This window comes from Nansenia antarctica, assembly GCF_963989245.1.
Source record: "Nansenia antarctica genome assembly, chromosome: 19".
NCBI classification, from domain to species: domain Eukaryota; kingdom Metazoa; phylum Chordata; class Actinopteri; order Argentiniformes; family Microstomatidae; genus Nansenia; species Nansenia antarctica.
In genome coordinates, this window is record NC_137692.1 from 22,996,099 (window position 1) to 23,016,852 (window position 20,754).

At 48.1% G+C, this 20,754-nt stretch overlaps 1 protein-coding gene across 1 annotated transcript in view; it reads left to right on the forward strand.

Moving 5' to 3' along the window:
- Nucleotides 1-18,238, forward strand: part of tbx4 (T-box transcription factor 4) — a gene marked incomplete at both ends in the record, with an annotated part of 31,180 nt that extends 12,942 nt beyond the window's left edge. Inside the window, 5 exons of the mRNA XM_080549265.1 lie at nt 3,084-3,231; nt 15,595-15,747; nt 15,977-16,065; nt 16,466-16,707; nt 17,514-18,238. Coding sequence (XP_080405391.1) covers nt 3,084-3,231; nt 15,595-15,747; nt 15,977-16,065; nt 16,466-16,707; nt 17,514-18,238 — 1,357 coding nt within the window. The remainder of the gene's footprint in view (nt 1-3,083; nt 3,232-15,594; nt 15,748-15,976; nt 16,066-16,465; nt 16,708-17,513) is intronic.
- Nucleotides 18,239-20,754: the final 2,516 nt, after the last annotated feature.

The following is a 20,754-nucleotide window of genomic DNA, read 5'->3' on the forward strand; positions in this document are numbered from 1 at the left end:
TCTTATACAGGAACAGAACCAGGGTTAGGAAGCAGTCTGTCTATCGGTCCTGGGTTATGGAGATGTGGTTTATAGAGGTGCTGCTCACTCAGCTCTTAAACCTTTGGATTCTGTCTATCATGCTGCTCTTAGAATGATCACGGGTGACAGATATGATACTCACCACTGCAGCTTATATGAGAAAGTGGCTCGGTCTTCTCTGGCAGATAGACAGAATAAACCCTTGGTATCTACTTATCTTTAAGGCCATTACAGGAAAGCTACCTCCTTATCTGACATCACTACTTGATTGGACCAAACTTGATTGGACCAAACTTGATTGGACCAAACTTGGAAAGTCAGCCTTTCGCTATAATGCTCCTGCTGCTGCTTGGAATGATCTGGAATGAGCTCACGCTGAAGAGGAATGCACCTTTGTCCTTTGGGAGTTTTAGAAAATGTCATTGCTGATCTGCCTGCAACAGTTTGCAATTGTTTTTAGTTGAGCTATATTCTGTACTTTATGTCTTTATATTTTATTATGTGTTATGTTTACCGTGTAAACAGATTCTTTGATTGATCAACGTTTATTGTTAACTGTTGAATAACTTGTTGATTATTCTGTACGTCTCGACAACATTGGAAATGAGGGTGACCTCAATTGTCCTTTTGAGAATAAATAAAGGTTTGAAATGAAACGAAATGAAATGAATATTAAAGGAAAGGAGAGCGACAGGTTTATTAACTGTCATTTTCATCATCATTCCTGTGAAAAACGGAAGGCAGAAAAAAGCCTTCGACCGCACACAAGGTGTTTCTGCATTTACAGCAGAAACATGGCATTCTGAAAGCAGTTGTGTGTGTGTGTGTGTGTGTGTGTGTGTGTGTGTGTGTGTGTGTGTGAGGTCATCATTTTGGAAGTGGGTTGCGCGTTTGACTATAGCCTAGAAGAGGCCTTTCTTACCAAAGTTGTGAAGTACCATCCACTCAAAGATGCCATTGTACAGCTTGGGTACAAATGTAAACTATTAGTGTTTATATTTGGAAGCCTTGGTAATGTCCACAGACTAGTCGTCAGGGGGTTGCAGATGGCAGGAATTCCCAAGCCTAAAGCAAAGGCCGTGGCAAAATTTTGCTCAATATCAGCAATAATTGGCAGCCGCCACAATGGAGGAGACGCTGCTACCTGTACCCATAGACAGATTTAAAGCTTGAATTATCGAGTGTCCTATGCTGGTGCAACTAATACTGTTTGTGTTCAAGAATTTTATTGTAAAATGTGAACGCAAATAAAGATATTAAATGTGTGTGTGTGTGTGTGTGTGCGTGTGTGTGTGTTTCTGAGTCAAGATAATGATGGTGTGTGTGCCAGTGTGCGTGTGGGTGTAGGTTCCAGCTCATCCAGGTCATGTTTAATAGCATGCATGCTCCCTTTGTTCACTCCACTGCCACAGCCGAATCAGAGAGTAACTGTTGCTGCAGAACGTCATTAGCACACTGTTGGTTACCGCAGGGTACTGGCAAGCCAGCGGGCTGAAAACAGCTGGGCTGTACACACTGTCCTCCCATTGACCCTGCGTCTGGGTGTGTGTGTGTGTATGGGGGGGATGGGGGGGGGGGGGCTGCAATTATAAGCCACAGTAACGTTAAGCTCCGCCCAACCAAAAACGCTGGCACCGTGCGTTCATTTGACCAAAAGTTTCACCCTACTACCCCGGGTGGACCAAAAAAAAGCAACCAAAAAAAGCAAAAAAAAATAAAGAAAACCTCTCTCCATGAAAAAAAAGCCTTCAAAAAAACCAAAAGTTTAACAGCCGTTTGTTCCAGATCTTGTGGGATGGTGATGGTCGATGGAATTTCAGCATTTTGCCCAGTGTGGAGGTCTGGAGTTCCTCAGCGACACTTTGGAGAAGCATGATTAGTAGTGATGTCAAAGCCCCCCTCCCCCCCCTGAGTCTAAGGGGCTTAAACCCCTCAGTGTGAGGGCTGAGGCCGCCGCTCGTGTGATTGTATCATTACTGTACATGTGTTCTGTATAACACAGGCTTCCAGCGCTCTGGTTGAGTATGGGTGGGGTGTGGGGGGGTGTGGGGGGGTGTGGGCCGTGCGGTCAGTTGGTCATAGGGGTGGACGATAGGAGTGTTGCTGGATCAGGCTACAGAGGGGTTGAAGTTGCCTCTCGACAGATAGGCCGAAACCTCTGACTTCCAAATGGTACACGACAGCCTTCATCATCATCGTCATCATCATGATATGTAATGCAACCTTCATCATCTTCATCATCATCATCATCATCATCATATCTTATCTAATGTCAAAGGGTGCTGCGTCTACTGCTGCTGATATTGATGATGATGATGATTTTATTGGCCCATAGAAGTAGAATTCATAGAACTGACATTCCATTTGTATTCAAATCAGTATTCCTTGATTATGACCGGCGGCCATGTTTGGTTCATCAACAACAACCAGATCAACTGACAACGGAATGTTAAACTCAACTGTAACATAGGATGTTCATAGGATGACAAATTACGCTTTGCAATTACAATGTGTGTGTTTGTCTCTCTCCCTCTCTCCCCACCCTCTCCCTCTCCCCCTCTCTCACCCCCTCTCTCCCTCCCCCCCACTCCCTCCTCTCTCCCTCTCCCCTCCTCTCCCTCCTCTCCCCCCTCTCTCTCTCCCCCCACTCCCTCCTCTCCCCCCTCCCTCCTCCCCCTCCCTCCTCCCCCCCCCTCTCTCCTCCCCCCACTCCCTCCTCTTCCCCCCCTCCCTCCTCCCTCCTCTCCCTCTCTCCCTCCTCTCCCCCCCACTCCCTCCTCTCCCCCCCCTCCCTCCTCCCTCCTCTCCCCCTCTCTCTCTCTCCCCTCCTCTCCCCTCTCTCTCTCTCCCCCCTCTCTCTCCCCTCCTCTCCCCCCTCTCTCTCTCTCTCTCTCTCTCCCCCCACTCCCTCCTCTCCCTCTCCCTCCCCCCCCCCCTCTCTCCCCCCCCCTCCCTCCTCCCCCCCCCTCTCTCCCTCCTCTCCCCCCTCCCTCCTCCCCCCCCCCCCCCCCCCTCCCTCCTCCCCCCCCTCCCTCCTCCCCCCCCTCTCTCCCTCTCGTCAGGATGGTTGCGGGTAAGGCAGAGCCCGCCATGCCAGGTAGGCTGTACGTGCACCCAGACTCCCCGGCCACGGGAGCCCACTGGATGAGGCAGTTGGTGTCCTTCCAGAAGCTCAAGCTGACCAACAACCACCTGGACCCCTTTGGCCACGTGAGTGACACCTACAGAACAGCAGCAATCCGTGACGTTAGAATTATAAGGTTCTATCTCCATTTTTTGTCAAAATTGAGTTTTTTACATAATCTGATCCATTAGGTGTTTATTAATGCCTGTGTGGTGTTATTTTTTAAAATGTTGACATTTTTTAGTTAGTAATTCATAAAATACAAAGGTTCCATCTCACAAAACATAATGGAATGTAAAAACTTTGACGCTCAATATCTCTGAACTGCCCTAAACGGAGATAGAACCTTATCATTCTAAGCTCACGAGTTTCCAAACTTGGGGTCGGGAACCCCTGAGATGATTGATATGATTTAAAAAAATACTTTTTTTGTGTTTGAAGACAAACATCTGTGTATTGCACCTGAATCTATATTGCACAGTTTTGGGGTTCATATCCAACCAATAAGAGCATATTGTAGGAGATTAGAATACACACATATTGTAGGAGATTAGAATACACACATATTGTAGGAGATTAGAATACACTTGGACATCATTAAATGTTGTCATAGCCCGCAATCAACTCACGAGACAACATTTTTGGGGATTCCCCCGAAGACCTACAGCCTTACCTTCCTACCTCCCACTAGACCAGGGGTCTGCAACCTTTACTATCAAAAGAGCCATTTCTGGCCCCCCAAAAAATATACAAATCTGTCTGGAGCTACAAAACATATTTGAACCTTATAATGAAGGTAACACAGCATATTAAGTCTAAATTAGCCTATCAACATCTACATAATAGGTGCAAATCTGCATTCATTGTAATGTCTTAGGCAAGGCAAATGTATTTCTGCACAACATATGCATACAACCATGCAGCACATATGCTAACCATGCAGCACATTATGCATACAACCATGCAGCACATATGCTAACCATGCAGCACATATGCATACAACCATGCAGCACATATGCTAACCATGCAACACACATGCATACAACCATGCAACACATATGCTAACCATGCAACACATATGCATACAACCATGCAACACATATGCTAACCATGCAACACATATGCATACAACCATGCAACACATATGCATACAACCATGCAACACATATGCTAACCATGCAACACATATGCTAACCATGCAGAACATATGCTAACAATGCAACACATATGCTAACCATGCAACACATATGCTAACCATGCAGCACATATGCTAACCATGCAACACATATGCTAACCATGCAACACATATGCATACAACCATGCAACACATATGCTAACCATGCAACACATATGCTAACCATGCAACACATATGCTAACCATGCAACATATATGCATACAACCATGCAACACATATGCTAACCATGCAGCACATATGCTAACCATGCAACACATATGCTAACCATGCAACACATATGCATACAACCATGCAACACATATGCATACAACCATGCAGCACATATGCTAACCATGCAGCACATATGCTAACCATGCAGCACATATGCTAACCATGCAACACATATGCTAACCATGCAGCACATATGCATACAACCAAACATATTGTTCTTTACAAAATGGTAAATCCATAAAACATAAAAACATGTGCAATAAAATAACAATTAAAAGGTTCAAAACTAGGACAGTGTAATGGGGGGCTGGGGGTTCTCCCCTAGATTAAAAAAAACAAAACAATTAACAGTAGATAGAGTCATTTCCTATATTCTGGTGCCTTTTAACCTTTAGGTGGTTTGATACTGTTATCTGGCTCTGTTCGCATGAGGAAATTATGGGTACATTTTGTAATTTGATCCAGTTCTTAAAAGTACATTTGCTCAGCTCTGCTTCCCGCAGCAGTTCCGAAATCGCTCTCTCTCTCTCTCTCATCTCTCTCTTTCTCTCATCTCTCTCTTTCTCTCATCTCCCTCTTTCTCTCATCTCTCTCTTTCTCTCATCTCTCTCTTTCTCTCATCTCTCTCTTTCTCTCATCTCTCTCTTTCTCTCATCTCCCTCTTTCTCTCATCTCCCTCTTTCTCTCATCTCTCTCTTTCTCCCATCTCTCTCTTTCTCTCATCTCTCTCTTTCTCTCATCTCTCTCTTTCTCTCATCTCCCTCTTCCTCTCATCTCTCTCTTTCTCTCATCTCTCTCTTTCTCTCATCTCTCTCTTTCTCTCATCTCTCTCTTTCTCTCATCTATCTCTTTCTCCCATCTCTCTCTTTCTCTCATCTCTCTCTTTCTCTCATCTCCCTCTTTCTCTCATCTCCCTCTTTCTCTCATCTCCCTCTTTCTCTCATCTCTCTCTTTCTCTCATCTCCCTCTTTCTCTCATCTCTCTCTTTCTCTCATCTCTCTCTTTCTCTCATCTCTCTCTTTCTCTCATCTCTCTCTTTCTCCCATCTCTCTCTTTCTCTCATCTCTCTCTTTCTCTCATCTCCCTCTTTCTCTCATCTCCCTCTTTCTCTCATCTCTCTCTTTCTCTCATCTCTCTCTTTCTCTCATCTCTCTCTTTCTCTCATCTCTCTCTTTCTCTCATCTCTCTCTTTCTCTCATCTCTCTTTCTCTCATCTCTCTCTTTCTCTCATCTCTCTCTTTCTCTCATCTCTCTCTTTCTCTCATCTCCCTCTTTCTCTCATCTCTCTCTTTCTCTCATCTCTCTCTTTCTCTCATCTCTCTCTTTCTCTCATCTCCCTCTTTCTCTCATCTTCCTCTTTCTCTCATCTCTCTCTTTCTCTCATCTCCCTCTTTCTCTCATCTCTCTCTTTCTCTCATCTCTCTCTTTCTCTCATCTCTCTCTTTCTCTCATCTCCCTCTTCCTCTCAGCTCTCTTTCTCTCATCTCCCTCTTTCTCTCATCTCTCTCTTTCTCTCATCTCTCTCTTTCTCTCATCTTCCTCTTTCTCTCATCTCTCTCTTTCTCTCATCTCTCTCTTTCTCTCATCTCTCTCTTTCTCTCATCTCCCTCTTCCTCTCAGCTCTCTTTCTCTCATCTCCCTCTTTCTCTCATCTCTCTCTTTCTCTCATCTCTCTCTTTCTCTCATCTTCCTCTTTCTCTCATCTCTCTCTTTCTCTCATCTCTCTCTTTCTCTCATCTCCCTCTTCCTCTCAGCTCTCTTTCTCTCATCTCCCTCTTTCTCTCATCTCTCTCTTTCTCTCATCTCTCTCTTCCTCTCATCTCCCTCTTTCTCTCATCTCTCTCTTTCTCTCATCTCTCTCTTCCTCTCATCTCTCTCTTCCTCTCATCTCTCTCTTTCTCTCATCTCTCTCTTCCTCTCATCTCTCTCTTCCTCTCATCCCTAGCCGGATACCTTTCAGCAAATGCAGTGTGGTTGTTCTGGAACTGTCTTTCAATATTAGTCCTGGTTTTGTTGTTAGCTTATTTCTCGGAGCAGATCAAGCAAACACGGGAAGCCAACAGCGAGTAAAAGCAATGCCAGGTAGGCTGTACGTGCACCCAGACTCCCCGGCCACGGGAGCCCACTGGATGAGGCAGTTGGTGTCCTTCCAGAAGCTCAAGCTGACCAACAACCACCTGGACCCCTCTGGCCAAGCACTATTCAATTCTCTATTTTCCTCCGCCATTTTTCTTTTTTGGGTTTTGGAATCCATAGCTAGAGAGACTCAAGACTATTAGCTATTAGTAAGATTAATAAACTATCAGCCACCACTAGCTATTAGCCACCACCAATGACGTTCTACAAAATTAAGAGGAAAAGGTGCCTGGCGGTTAACGTAGGTACGCCTTAACGCACTTTTTAGTTCGAAATAGCTGAAATATAAAATTGCTGTATAGGCTACACATACACTTGGAGAATGTAAGAATCACTTGCAACAATGATAAATGAAAATGACAATGTTTAAAAAATAACCGTTGAGAACCGTTCATTTCCATATCATTTGTGGTCAAAGCCACAGGGAGCCACTGGAGACGGGGTCAAAAGAGCTGCATGCTTCTCCGGAGCCGCAGTTTGGCGACCCCTGCACTAGACCAACTACACCACACCAGACCTAGAAAAGCAACCTCAACACGGGACAAAAACAATAATTCCCAGGGTGGACAGAAACAAAGACAAACAAAGACACTATGCCAAGAAAACGTCTCAGCATATAAAATGCACAACTTTCTCCATGCCCAGAGATTTAGTCTTTGTTTTACATTATCTTGTGGGACGGCCTGCCCCTGGAATTCCAGCATGTTGGGTTTCTGACAATGTGGGGTTCTGGAATTCCTCAGTGACACCTCAGAGATTAATGATTAGCAGTGATGGTCTAGTGATGTCTGACCCTGACCCACGACCAACTAGACGTAGAACAACTAGACCAACTAGACCTAGAACAACTAGACCTAGAACAACTAGACCTAGAACAACTAGACCTAGAACATATGAGACAAGGCTTAAGCCTAGTCCTGGACTAAATCACACTTTCAATGTAAAATCTCCATTGAAGATGTTTTTTAGTCTAGGATTAGGCTTAAGCCTTGTCTGTGAAACCGGCCCCTAGACCAACTAGATGTAGACCAACTAGAACAACTAGACCAACTAGACTAACTAGAACAGCTAGACCAGACCTAGAATAACTTACTAGAACCACTAGACATGACCTAGAACACCTGGACCCATCCTCCATCAGCCTCGAGTGCTGTAAACAGGCTTCTAGTCCAGACCACTGGCCACTGACTCACCAGTGACCAACCAGCTGTCTATCTACTGGCTCTTCCAGGAGACACTGTCCAATAGACAAATCCACTAGACGCAGCACAGCTCTAACTGGCCAGGATTTGGGATATATACAGTAGTAAGCCCTGAAATAAGCCACTGCCACATGACTGGGTTGAAGTCAACGTAACTTGCTTTAATTGACATTGGGGGTTCAGTGTTAAGACCTAAACTGGGCTTGAATCCTTGAAGCAAACTGCCCAGTGGTGAACATGTTGTTTGAAGAAGAGTAGACCAACATACGTCACGATAGCAGGTATCAATCAACTGTGTGCTGGAAAACCTTTTGAGTGCATCAAGGTGATGTTATGGGTGGTTGTGTTCATAACTTTTCACTTAAAAAGTCATTTTTTGTGTTATCATTAATATTTCTGACAAACAAGGCTACTCTCCACAGTGTGACTGACCCACCCTTAGGGGGCTGGTGGAGGTAGAAATCGGAGGACGGACTCATTGTCATGCATGGATTGGAATGAGGAATGGTATTCAACACCACCTGTCATCCGATTTCTACCTCCACCACCAGCCTCCCATGGAAACTACAGGTAGTCTGGCCTGGTTAGGATCCCTACCAGACTTTAACACTAGAACAGCCGTGCCTTTTTACTTACTAAAAGAGACGCCTCTTTACAATGCTAACCTGCTATTTACACACAACGACCACTAGTTGGCCAGCTTGTAAATTAGCCTGCTTTCTACACAGAAAAATGGCAAAATAGCTTTATACTAGCTTATCCTGATGTGATGTTGAAAATGTAAGGATACTGGGTGGTAGAACGCACATATCTAGGAAAAGTCATGAAAGGAGGGTCCTGAAATGTGATCGAGTGCAAAGATATAACATGTTTTTGTTACTCACAGGTGTCAAATGACCTCTCATGGCTGATTAAGTGTTAAAGCAACCAGGCCACCAGACCACGAGTGAGAAACCGAGGGAGAAACCAGAAGTGACGACAGCGACACCTCAAGGTGTTTGTCACCCGGTCAAGTCGCTCCTGTAGGCCTGCCTGTCACATCCATGGCATCAAAGCCATCAACAGATTGAGCATTCACATCCATGTCAACTCCATCTTTACGAGAAAGAGAGAGAGAGAGAGAGAGAGAGAGAGAGAGTGAGACAGAGAGACAGAGAGAGAGAGAGAGAGAGAGAGAGAGAGAGAGACAGAGAGACAGAGAGAGAGAGGTTATTCCGAGGCCACAAAGTAGGTCAAATCAACAATTTCATAATAGGCTTCCTCACTTCGCCCGGCCATGAAAAACAGACGGTTGGATTCTGCTCATTTACTCCAAACCATACAGTGGACGGGACTTAAATAGGCTGACCGTTAAAATAACAGCGGAAACAAAAGGGGTGTTTTAAACAAGGAGTCATAAAGTCATAAAGCTGCCTTTTGGGAAGGGTGAACTGAGAAAGAGGGCAGGAGAGTCAAAGAGAGAGAGAGAGTAGAGAGAGAGTAGAGAGAGAGAGAGAGAGAGAGAGAGAGAGAGAGACAGAGAGTGTGAGAGAGAGAGAGACAGACAGAGAGAGACAGAGAGTGAGAGAAAGCCAGAAAGAGAGAGAGAGAGAGAAGCAGAGCCAGAGTGGCAAGATGGAGTGAACGCATAAGAGAGGGAGGAAGAGAAAGAGAGAGAAAGCAAGCATCTTGCCGCGGCTCGGCGCAGAGGGAGGTGAGGAGTGCGACCGTGGCAGCGCTCTGCCCCAGAGGGATTCTGGGATAGCTTGTCCAAAGCCATCCTGTCAGTGGGCGAGCTCATTAGGTTCATAACCTCTCGGATCAGCGCTGGGGCCCGCTGTCAAGACGAGCGGAACACCCGGCCAGTGATAAGGGCGAGTAATGAGGAGAGAGAGAATGAGAGAGAGAGAGAGAACGAGAGAGAGAGAGAGAGAGAGAGAGAGAGATAGAGAGAATGAGAGAGAGAGAGAGAGAATGAGAGAGAGAGAGTGAGAGAGAGAGAGAGAGAGGCCCGTCCAGTCCTGGATAAGCCCTGCTGACGCCCACACCAGCAGGGGCACAGGGGAGCCTCCTCCCCCTAGTCCTGAACCCTCTATCTGGGAGCCTCCTCCCCTAGTCCTGGACCCTCTATCCTCTATCTGGGAGCCTCCTCCCCTAGTCCTGGACCCTCTATCCTCTATCTCAGAGACTCCTATCTTGGCGCTGGACCCTCTATTTGGGAGCCTCCTCCCCTAGTCTTGGACCCTCTATCTGGAAGCCTCCTCCTCTAACCTCCCCTAGTCTTGGACCCTCTATCTGGAAGCCTCCTCCCCTGACTAGTGCTGGACCCTCCACCACAGCAGGTTGTCCCAACCCCCTCCCCCCACCCCTTTACCCCTTTAAATCCCCCCTCATTAATCTCCTTCCTCCCAGCCTCCCCCCTAGCTACTGCTGCACACCTGCTCAACATCAGCACTAAAACACTGAGCTGGGCTTCCTCAGCTACTGTTGGACCAGAGATGGCGCTAGGGAACCACCCCTTTAAGGACCAGAGATGGCCCTAGGGAACCACCCCTTTAAGGCCCAGAGATGGCCCCAGGAACCATCCCTTTAAGGCCCAGAGATGACCCTAGGGAACCATCCCTTTAAGGCCCAGAGATGACCCTAGGGAACCATCCCTTTAAGGCCCGGAGATGGTCCCAGGAACCATCCCTTTAAGGCCCGGAGATGGCCCCAGGAACCATCCCTTTAAGGCCCAGAGATGTCCCTAGGAAACCATCCCTTTAAGGACCAGAGATGGCCCCAGGGAACCATCCCTTTAAGGCCCGGAGATGGCCCCAGGGAACCATCCCTTTAAGGCCCGGAGATGGCCCTAGGGAACTACCCCTTTAAGGACCGGAGATGGCCCTAGGAACCATCCCTTTAAGGCCCGGAGATGGCCCCAGGAACCACCCCTTTAAGGCCCAGATATGGCCCTAGGGAACCATTCCTTTAAGGACCAGAGATGGCCCTAGGGAACCATCCCTTTAAGGACCAGAGATGGCCCTAGGAACCATCCCTTTAAGGCCCGGAGATGGCCCCAGGAACCACCCCTTTAAGGCCCAGATATGGCCCTAGGGAACCATTCCTTTAAGGACCAGAGATGGCCCTAGGGAACCATCCCTTTAAGGACCAGAGATGGCCCTAGGAACCATCCCTTTAAGGCCCGGAGATGGCCCCAGGAACCACCCCTTTAAGGCCCAGATATGGCCCTAGGGAACCATCCCTTTAAGGACCAGGGATCGGTCCTGGCCCCCCTCCTCTATAATATCTACACCTATGACCTGCCCAACACACTCTCGCGGAAGTACGCCTACGCAGACGACCTCGCAGTGGTGTACTCTGCTGGAAATTGGCAGTCTGTGGAGGGGATTCTGAGCCAGGACATGCAGACACTAGTGGCATACTTCCGGAAATGGAGATTGAAGCTTAGCGAGGCAAAGACGGTGTCGGCTGCCTTCCACCTTAACAACAGAGAGGCTAAACGTGAGCTTAGAGTACACCTAGATGGAACTCCCCTGCCATGTTCCGCTGAGCCAATCTATCTCGGCGTGACATTGGACAGGACGCTCACGTTTCGCCGACACCTCGAGTCACTGCGCAAGAAGTTAACAGCTCGTGTGGCGTTGATGAGGCGACTGGTTGGCTCGGGCTGGGGCGCCGGCGCAAGGACCTTGCGCACGGCAGCCCTAGCCCTCGTTTATTCAACTAGTGAATACTGCGCCCCAGTATGGTGTCGCAGTGCCCACACCCGCCTCATCGACTCGCCTATAAACGAAGCCTTGCGCATTGTGACAGGATGCCTGCGTCCTACCCCCGTGGACAACCTTCCCATCCTAGCAGGCATCCAGCCCGCAGGCCTCCGCCGCATGGGAGCCACAGCACGTCTCGCCTGCCGGGCCGTGGAGCTTAATAACCATCTGCTCCATGATAGGCTCACTATAACAGCGGAGCCCTCCCGGCGTCTCAAGTCGAGACACCCATTTGTGCCTGCCGCACAGGATCTCAGGCAGCAATGCAGAGATCTCAACATCAGTGCGGCAGGATGGGCGGATTATATGTGGCGCGCGGAGTGGGAGGCTAACACCTCCAAACTCCGCGACCCCATCCCAGTCGCCAGCGCTGAGCCCCTCGGGATGGACTTGCCAAGGCTATCCTGGGTGAGGCTCAATCGTCTCCGGACCGGCGTCGGGCGTTTCCGCTCATCAATGCACAGATGGGGCTTGGCCCCAAATGCGTCGTGCGAGTGTGGCGCAGAGGACCAAACCGCAGACCATATTATCCTGGATTGCCCGGTGTACCACCCACCCAATGGGATGCATGGTCTGTCGGTATTAGATGACGAGACGATGACGTGGCTTCTGGAGGGGTGTCCAGAAATATAGCCCGGGCGAGCCCCTCAACCAGGTCTCGGGGTGGTAAAAGGGTAGCCCCTCGGCCCGAGCCTGGTGGAGTGGAGAGGAAAACAACTACCCATACGCCGAAGAAGAAGAAGAAGAAGAAGAAGGACCAGAGATGGCCCTAGGAACCATCCCTTTAAGGCCCAGAGATGGCCCCAGGAACCATCCCTTTAAGGCCCAGAGATGGCCCTAAGGAACTACCCCTTTAATGCCCAGAGATGGCCCTAGGAACCATCCCTTTAAGGCCCAGAGATGGCCCTAGGAACCATTCCTTTAAGACCCAGAGATGGCCCTAGGGAACCATCCCTTTAAGACCCAGAGATGGCCCTAGGGAACTACCCCTTTAAGGACCAGAGATGGCCCTAGGGAACCATCCCTTTAAGGCCCGGAGATGGCCCCAGGAACCATCCCTTTAAGGCCCAGAGATGGCCCCAGGAACCATCCCTTTAAGGCTCAGAGATGGCCCCAGGAACCATCCCTTTAAGGCTCAGAGATGGCCCCAGGAACCATCCCTTTAAGGCCCGGAGATGGCCCTAGGGAACCATCCCTTTAAGGCACAGTCATGTGTGAGATACCGTTCCTGATACCATTCCATGCATTGCATTGAAGCATCTGTATGTGTCATAGAAAGTTGATCTGAGTAAGAATTAATCAGTATATTTTCTTTTCATCCAATAAGGTTCACTATTGGATGAAAAGAAAATATACTGATTAATTTTACTCGATCAATTTCTATGACACATACAGATGCTTCAATGCAATGAAAAACAACCATATAAAAGACACAATAGAACAACAGAAACTTGAGGGTCTATCCAAGTAAGTGAATTGACTATCACCCTAGGAGGCAATGACAATAATTAAAGTACAACATTATAACATACACATAGAAAAATGTCTTACCACACATCATACTACCAAAACTTTCTTATAGCTCCCTGTCCCCTGCCAGGCCTTCACCTGTTTGGTTCCCAGAGGAGCAGTGAGCCCCACAGGCACCTAAGGCCTGGCCCCCGCTTCCTAGCTCCATGTTTGGGAGGTGAGGAGGGGAGGGAGGGGGTGGCAGTGGGGAGAGAGAGAGAGAGAAAGCCAGAAAGAGAGAGAGAGAGAGAGAGAGAGAGAGAGAGAGAGAGAGAGAGAGAGAGAGAGAGAGAGAGAGAGACAGAGAGAGAGAGAGAGAAAGAGAAAGAGAGAGAGAGGGAGAGAGAGAGAGTGGAAGATGTGAGTGAAGCATAGAGAGAGAGGGAGGGAGGAAGCAAACAGAGAGAGAGAGGGCAGACGGTGGGGGGGGAGGAGGATGACGCTCATCCGCCCTGACAGAGCTGAGCTGGAGATGACCCTGCCACACTGCGGCTAACGCCTGGCTGAACACGCTGGCTAGGCTAACCCTAACCCACGTTGGCTAGGCTGAACATGCTGGCTAGGCTGAACACACTGCGTGACGTTAGAATTATAAGGTTCTATCTCAATTTTTGTCAAAATTTAGTTTTTTTACATAATCTGATCCATTAGGTGTTTATTAATGCCTGTGTGGTGTTATTTTAAAAAATGTTGAATTTGTTTTGTTAGTAATTAATAAAATACAAAGGTTCCATCTCACAAAACATAATGGAATGTAAAAACGTTGACGCTCAATATCTCTGAACTGCCCTAAACGGAGATAGAACCTTATCATTCTAAGCTCACGACTGGCTAGGTTGAACACGCTGGCTAGGCTGAACACAGGTGGTGGAGGTGTAGGGAGGAAGGGTAGGAGGGAGGGAGGTGGAGGGAGGTAGGAGTATGGAGGGAGGCTGGGAGGGAGGGAGGTGGAGGGAGGGACGGAGGGAGGGAGGTGTAGGGAGGGAGGGTGGGAGGGAGGGAGGTGGAGGGAGGGAGGTGTAGGGAGGGAGGGAGGTGGAGGGAGGGAGGGTAGAGGGAGGGATGGTGGGAGACATGGGAGGATGGGCTGGTTGTAAAGCGTGGAATGGAATGAGGATATTCCGGACTCTGTTCTGATGCATCACAATGATCCCGTCCTCCGATTTCTCTAAACCATTCCTTATTCCATCCCATGCATTACAATGAGCCTCACACCCTGGGGCTCGCTGACTCAGCAGGTGTTGACTGGTACACTAACACCAGTGCAGTTCATTTGGACTGCAACTCAACTGTGAAAAAGTAGTGGTACAGAACACTGCATGTGCACAGTTAAATGTCATGTGTAGTTAAAGCCGCAATCTGTATGATTGTACAACATTTTCCTTGATGAGATTTAGACAACTTAACTGTCTTCTGATCATCTGATCATAACCTGCCCCCAAAAAATAAAAGGACCTATCCTTCCATTGTTCATGTTTTGATATCAACAATATTTTAAAAAAAAAAAGAAGAAAAAAAAAGAGGTAAAGTTATAAATGTACTCTATCAACATTAGTACAGTACTGTACAACACAGTACAGCTAACATAAACGGTATTATACCTGCTGGAAGGCTAGCTGTGGAAAACCTGAGCAACTCAATCGCTCCATTCACACATGGGAGCCAATTCAACTCATAAAATGACATCACTTGGCAGCCGGCATCCACGTGAGAACTATTCCTATAACTTACAAGAGGAAAACCGCATCTTAAACCTGAGACTGGACTATGTACATGGAATATGACTGTGTGGCTCAACCGGTTCCTTCACTGTTGCTTTGAGAGGGTGGCGGGGGGATGGCAGGGGAGGCTGGTGGAGGTAGAAATTGGAGGACAGGCTTGTGGTATCAAACACACACTCCTTATTCCATTCCATGCATTTACAATGAGCCGTCCTCTGATTTCTACTTCCACCAGCCTCCACTGGGAGATGGTGACTTGGATGGTGACTCTCAAATCGTATTCTGATTGGTTGTGTCTTGCTATTACTTTTTCCAGCAAAACATTTGTCCAACATTTGTACATAAAAAAAGGTTTTGTAAGGAACTATGTTTTTCAAAGTGACTTTGTATTGTGTCCATCGATTTCCTGTAAGGCCCAATCCCATTTCACCCCTTTGCCGTCGATTTTAGCCCTACCCCTCCTTTTTGCGCGTTCACGTGCAGGGTAGGGGTGTGCCAATTCTTGTTTTCAATTAGGAACCCTAATTGCCATAGATAGAGTGAAATAGCCATTCTCTCACTTCCCCCCCTCCCTCTCTTCTCTCTCCATCCCTCTCTATCGCTCACCCCCCCCCCCCCTCTCTCCATTTCCATCCCTCTCTTCACCCCCCTCTCTCACCCCCCTCTCTCTGTCGTCCATCTCCATCCCTTCGTCTAACTCTCTCTCTCTCTCTGTGTGTGTGACAGATCATCCTGAACTCTATGCACAAATACCAGCCCAGGCTTCACATCGTCAAGGCCGACGAGAACAACGGTTTCGGCTCCAAGAACACGGCCTACTGCACTCACGTCTTCCACGAGACCGCCTTCATCTCCGTCACGTCCTACCAGAACCACAAGGTACCGTACGTGTGTCTTCTTCACAAACCAGGGAAGGCTGGTGTGGCCTTCTTAAACAAGGCAGAAATCACACGTGTTTGATACAAGTCCTCATGCATTACAATGAGAACCGTCCTCTGGTTTCTATCTCCACCAGCCTCCCCTAAGTCTGGTATAAGAGCTTGTATGAAGTGTTCAGTGTGAGGATTACTGTCCTCATCCTATAAGATGTGTTTGGCTGTCTCCTTAGATCACACAGCTGAAGATCGAGAACAATCCATTCGCCAAGGGATTCCGTGGCAGCGACGAAGGCGACCTCCGTGTCTCAAGACTCCAAGGGTAACTTAGCGCATGTTTACGGGAATATGTCACTCATTACGACTCAATTGAATATGAGAGTGGGGAAACCATTTTGTCACAGTAAACAATGTTTTGGAACAACTTTGGAACCAGAAGTAACAATGTTTTGGAACAACTTTGGAACCAGAAATAACTTGATAAAACTTGATCAGTGTTGGGTTTTCTGCACCCGTGGATGAGTTAACTGTGTTTATTGTACGTTTTACTGCTGTTGCGTAAGAACGCAATTCAGCACAAAGCTAACCCATGCTAAGATAGGCTAATCCCAGTGGTTGTGTCTGCCATCCTGCCCCTGAGGGAAGACTACCTGGTGATCTAACCCTAAAACTAACCCTTAGGAAAGACTACCTGGTGATCTAACCCTAACCCTAACCCTCAGGAAAGACTACCCGGTGATCTCGAAGAACGCCGTTCGTCAGAGGCTCTTCTCCTCACACGGTCACCTGACGGGGAAGCTGGGAGGTGGAGTTCTGACGGGTCACCCGCAGGTCCTGTCCCATCACTACCAGTACGAGAGTGGCGCCCCACTGCCGCCCTCCGACCACGCCCAGGACCCCCTCTCCAACCCCTTCACCCCCGGCCGAGAGCCCGGCCTGCTGTACCACTGCTTCAAACACAGAGGTGTGTGTTACTCACCTACTTGTGACGTTAGAATTATAAGGTTCTATCTCCATTGTTAGAATTATAAGGTTCTATCTCAATTTTTGGTCAAAATTGAGTTTTTTTAAATAATCTGATCCATTAGGTGTTTATTAATGCCTGTGTGGTGTTATTTTTAAAATGTTGACATTTTTGAGTTAGTAATTAATAAAATACAAAGGTTCCATCTCACAAAACGTAATGGAATGTAAACACTTTGACGCTCAATATCTCTGAACCTGAAGGAGATAGAACCTTATCATTCTAAGCTCACGTACTGTACTGCTCTACCTGAGGCTGAGGGGAGTGGAGAGGAGGCTGGTGGAGGTAGAAATCGGACTTGTTTGGCGGACGAGTTCATTGTGATGCATTTCCATTCCACACTTGACAATGAGTCCTCCGTGCCTCCACCAGCCTTCCATGGCACCTGACCTCTTCATTCCCTCTACCGCCCCCCCCCCCCTACAGTTTCTCTACTGTAAATAGTAATAATTATAATAATAGTAATAATAATAATAAAATAAATAAAATACAAATTCGAAGACTGCCAATGGCCCCTGGGCTTAGCATAGACTACTTGTTTTTGCTATGACCGATAGATAGATGATTCACTTACTTAGACAAATGTATTTGTTGTAAGTCGCTTTGGAGAAAAGGCATCTGCTAAAATGCCAAAAAATGTAAAAAGGTAATGTACCAGTCATAATAAACAAATAAATCTTCTTTGGTAAAAAAAAACATATCAACGATATCACATCACTCTCTAACAATCCTAAATTCCTTTCCAGACAACGCCAGGCACTTGGAGCTGGGCTGTAAACGTCCGTACTTAGACGCCACCTCGGCCGCCGTACCGGAGGACCACTACTTCCGCTCCCCCCCCTCCTACGAGCCGCCCCTGCTGTCCCACCCCTACTGCAGCGAGGCCCTGGGCTCCAGGGAAGCCTGCATGTACGGGGGGGGGATGGAGGGCGAGGCTGGGGTGGGGGGGGCGGGCGGCGGGGCAGGGGACTGCGGCATGTGGGCGTCGGTGCAGCCGTACCCCCGCTACAGCGTGCAGGCGGTGGAGGCCGTCCCCTACCAGCCCTTCACCGCCCACTTCACCAGCACCGCCACCGCCACCTCCGTGGTGCCACACCCCCACCACCACTCCCCCGCCCCGCCCCTGCCCCCCCCACCGCGCTCCCAGCCAGACCCCCTGGGGGTCTACAGCCCCGGCGGGCCCCAGCAGCAGCGAGGAGGCTGCCTGCCCACCCCCCTCCCCTCGTCATCGTCCTCTTCGTCGTCCTCCTCTCCGCCCGTCCTCCTCGGCGGCGCCAGGGACAGGTCGGCCGCCCACCACCCTCCGCTGTACCACCGGAAGCCGCCCGGCTCGCCAAGCCCGATACGGCCTCATAGGGATTTCTCCGGTTTCCCCCCGGTGGCCCAGAGTGGCCCCCTGTCCATCCGTGACCCGGCCTACCAGTACCAGATGGGTCTCAGCAGTGTGGGGGCGCACTGGACTGACAGCTAGGGGCGTCACCCCTGTCAACCCCAGAGCCAGCCAGCCTAACCCCCCCCCCCCCACACACACACACACAGCCCACCTTTGAACTTGCCTGTGAGGCATCGTAAAAATTAGATTACAGTAAATTGTTAAAAACACTGCCGCCTTGATGACCTTTTTTGCCAAGATTTTTTGAGTACACAATGAAGAAGCCATACTAGTTTTAGCAGGAGCGGACCGCTCGGCCCGAACTCTGGATGCTGCAGCACAGCTTCGAACCCCCAGACTGTAGCACCGCCATATCAGTGACTGAGATGCAGAGTTCTAGTTCCTGGAGGAAGGTTCTAGTTCCAGAGGATAAAGAATCCCCTCTGAAGAGCATAGAAGCATGCCATATAAGGGGTTGTTCAGCTTCTATCCAACATGATCTATGTTAATGCAGTGCCATACGGAGATGTTTGCTCAGCGAAAATGTGTAACCATGACGATGACTTTTCATTAACTTGGGAGTAGTGTGTATGATGTGTAGTAGGATATGAAGAGGATGTCTATGTGATGCGTTTCAATCCCTGGGGGAGGCTGGTGGAGGTAGAAATCGGAGGACGGGGCTTGTTGTCATGCATAGAACGAACGGAATGAGGAATGGTGTCAAACCAACGTGCATGTTTGATACCATTCCTCAGCTGTGTGCGTTTGATGCAATTGCTCAATTCCATGCATCGTGAGCTTAGAATGATAAGGTTCTATCTCCGTTTAGGGCAGTTCAGAGATATTGAGCGTCAAAGTTTTTACATTCCATTATGTTTTGTGAGATGGAACCTTTGTATTTTATGAATTACTCAACTCAAAAATGTCAACATTTTAAAAATAACACCACACAGGCATTAATAAACACCTAATGGATCAGATTATGTAAAAAACTAAATTTTGACCGAAAATGGAGATAGAACCTTATAGTTCTAACGTCATGACATCACAATGAGCCCGTCCTCCGACTGAGGCTACCTCCAGCAGTCTCCCCTGGTTTCAAATGTCTATGTCAGCATTTCAACACCTGTGGAGATGAACAATATGCCATATCAGCCAATGAGGAGGAAGAGACGATGATGTTTACGTGTATTTTAAGAGATTAAACAACAGGCTTAATTGTAATTAAATGGGGTGGTCAGTTTTGTTGAGAACCTGAGTCAAGCCTTCTTGTGGGGTTCATGTGTCTTTACTCTACAGATTCATATCCAGGAAGAACGGCATTTCAAGCAGGACAGTGACGTAAAATACTAACACACTAATTACACCAGGAATAATCCAACACACACACACACACATTACACACACACACACACTCACACATTACGCACACACACACACACACTCACACATTACACACACACACACACACACACACACACACACACACACACACACACACACACACACACACCATTCTTCTCAACATGCTGGTTTCTGATAGTGGCAGATTACAGCCACCAACAGAATAAACCAAAACATAACTCTTAGTTAGTGAAAGACTTAAAGAATAGTCAGTGAATGTCTGTACTATGTAATAATGCCCTAAATTCTCTTCCCTAAACGGAATCTCCACTGCGTTGAATTGGGAAATCTCACCAGTGAGATGTATCCAACTGAAACTTCTAGAAACAGTCTTCAGGTGCTGCTCCCCCCCAGCCCACCCGTACAGCCCAGAGGAGCGCTAAGCGTGCGTGGCTCTCATCCTCCCCCATAAGCCGACACTGGCCAACGCTGTTAGCGTGACATCGTTTAGCACGAACCCATCCACTAAAGGGCCTTAGCTAGCATTAGCTCCAGTCTTTTAAACCGCAACGGGGCCGGTTAGCGCTTAGCATTTGGCTCCCAAACCCGCGGTTTTGAAACAACGTTTTTTCCCGGCGAAGTGGGACTTCAGAGGACTCCCTGGCCAACCAGATGGGGGCTTAAGGAGCCGTCGTTAAGCCTAGGCGAGTGCAAGAACAGAGGCCTTCGCCTAAACTCCCCCCCCCAGCCCCCAAATGACTGAGTCGGAAAAATCCTTACAAGACTGCAAATGTGAAACAGCCTTGTGTGGAGCAGGCAAGGTGCCACATGGCAGTGGGTTGGAGCAGGGGACTGTGTGGGTGAGGCTCGCCAACGCTTAGCTTTACTCCCAAGGACAGGGGTGTGATAACAGCTACAGCATGGTGTCCTGGAGACAACACCGAATCCCTGGAACTCATTTTTCTGATTCGATTTATAGCAAATTTGGATTATTATTATTATTTTTATTTTTTACTTTTTTGGCATTCCTGATTATGAATAAAATGTTTGTGCGCCTCCTGTCATGGCTGCCTTCCGTTAGGTTTCCTAAGTTCAAGTGGAAAGGTTGTGAGAAGGTCAGAGGTCAAGGTCAACAGAGGCTGTGACTTGTGGGTGAATCACTGTTGTGAGGAAGTTATTTGTGAAAATAAACAAACTTCTGCAGGAAACACCAGCAGCAATTGTTTCTAATGAACGCCTCGGAGGTCGAGCTGGGAGATTGTATCAATTAA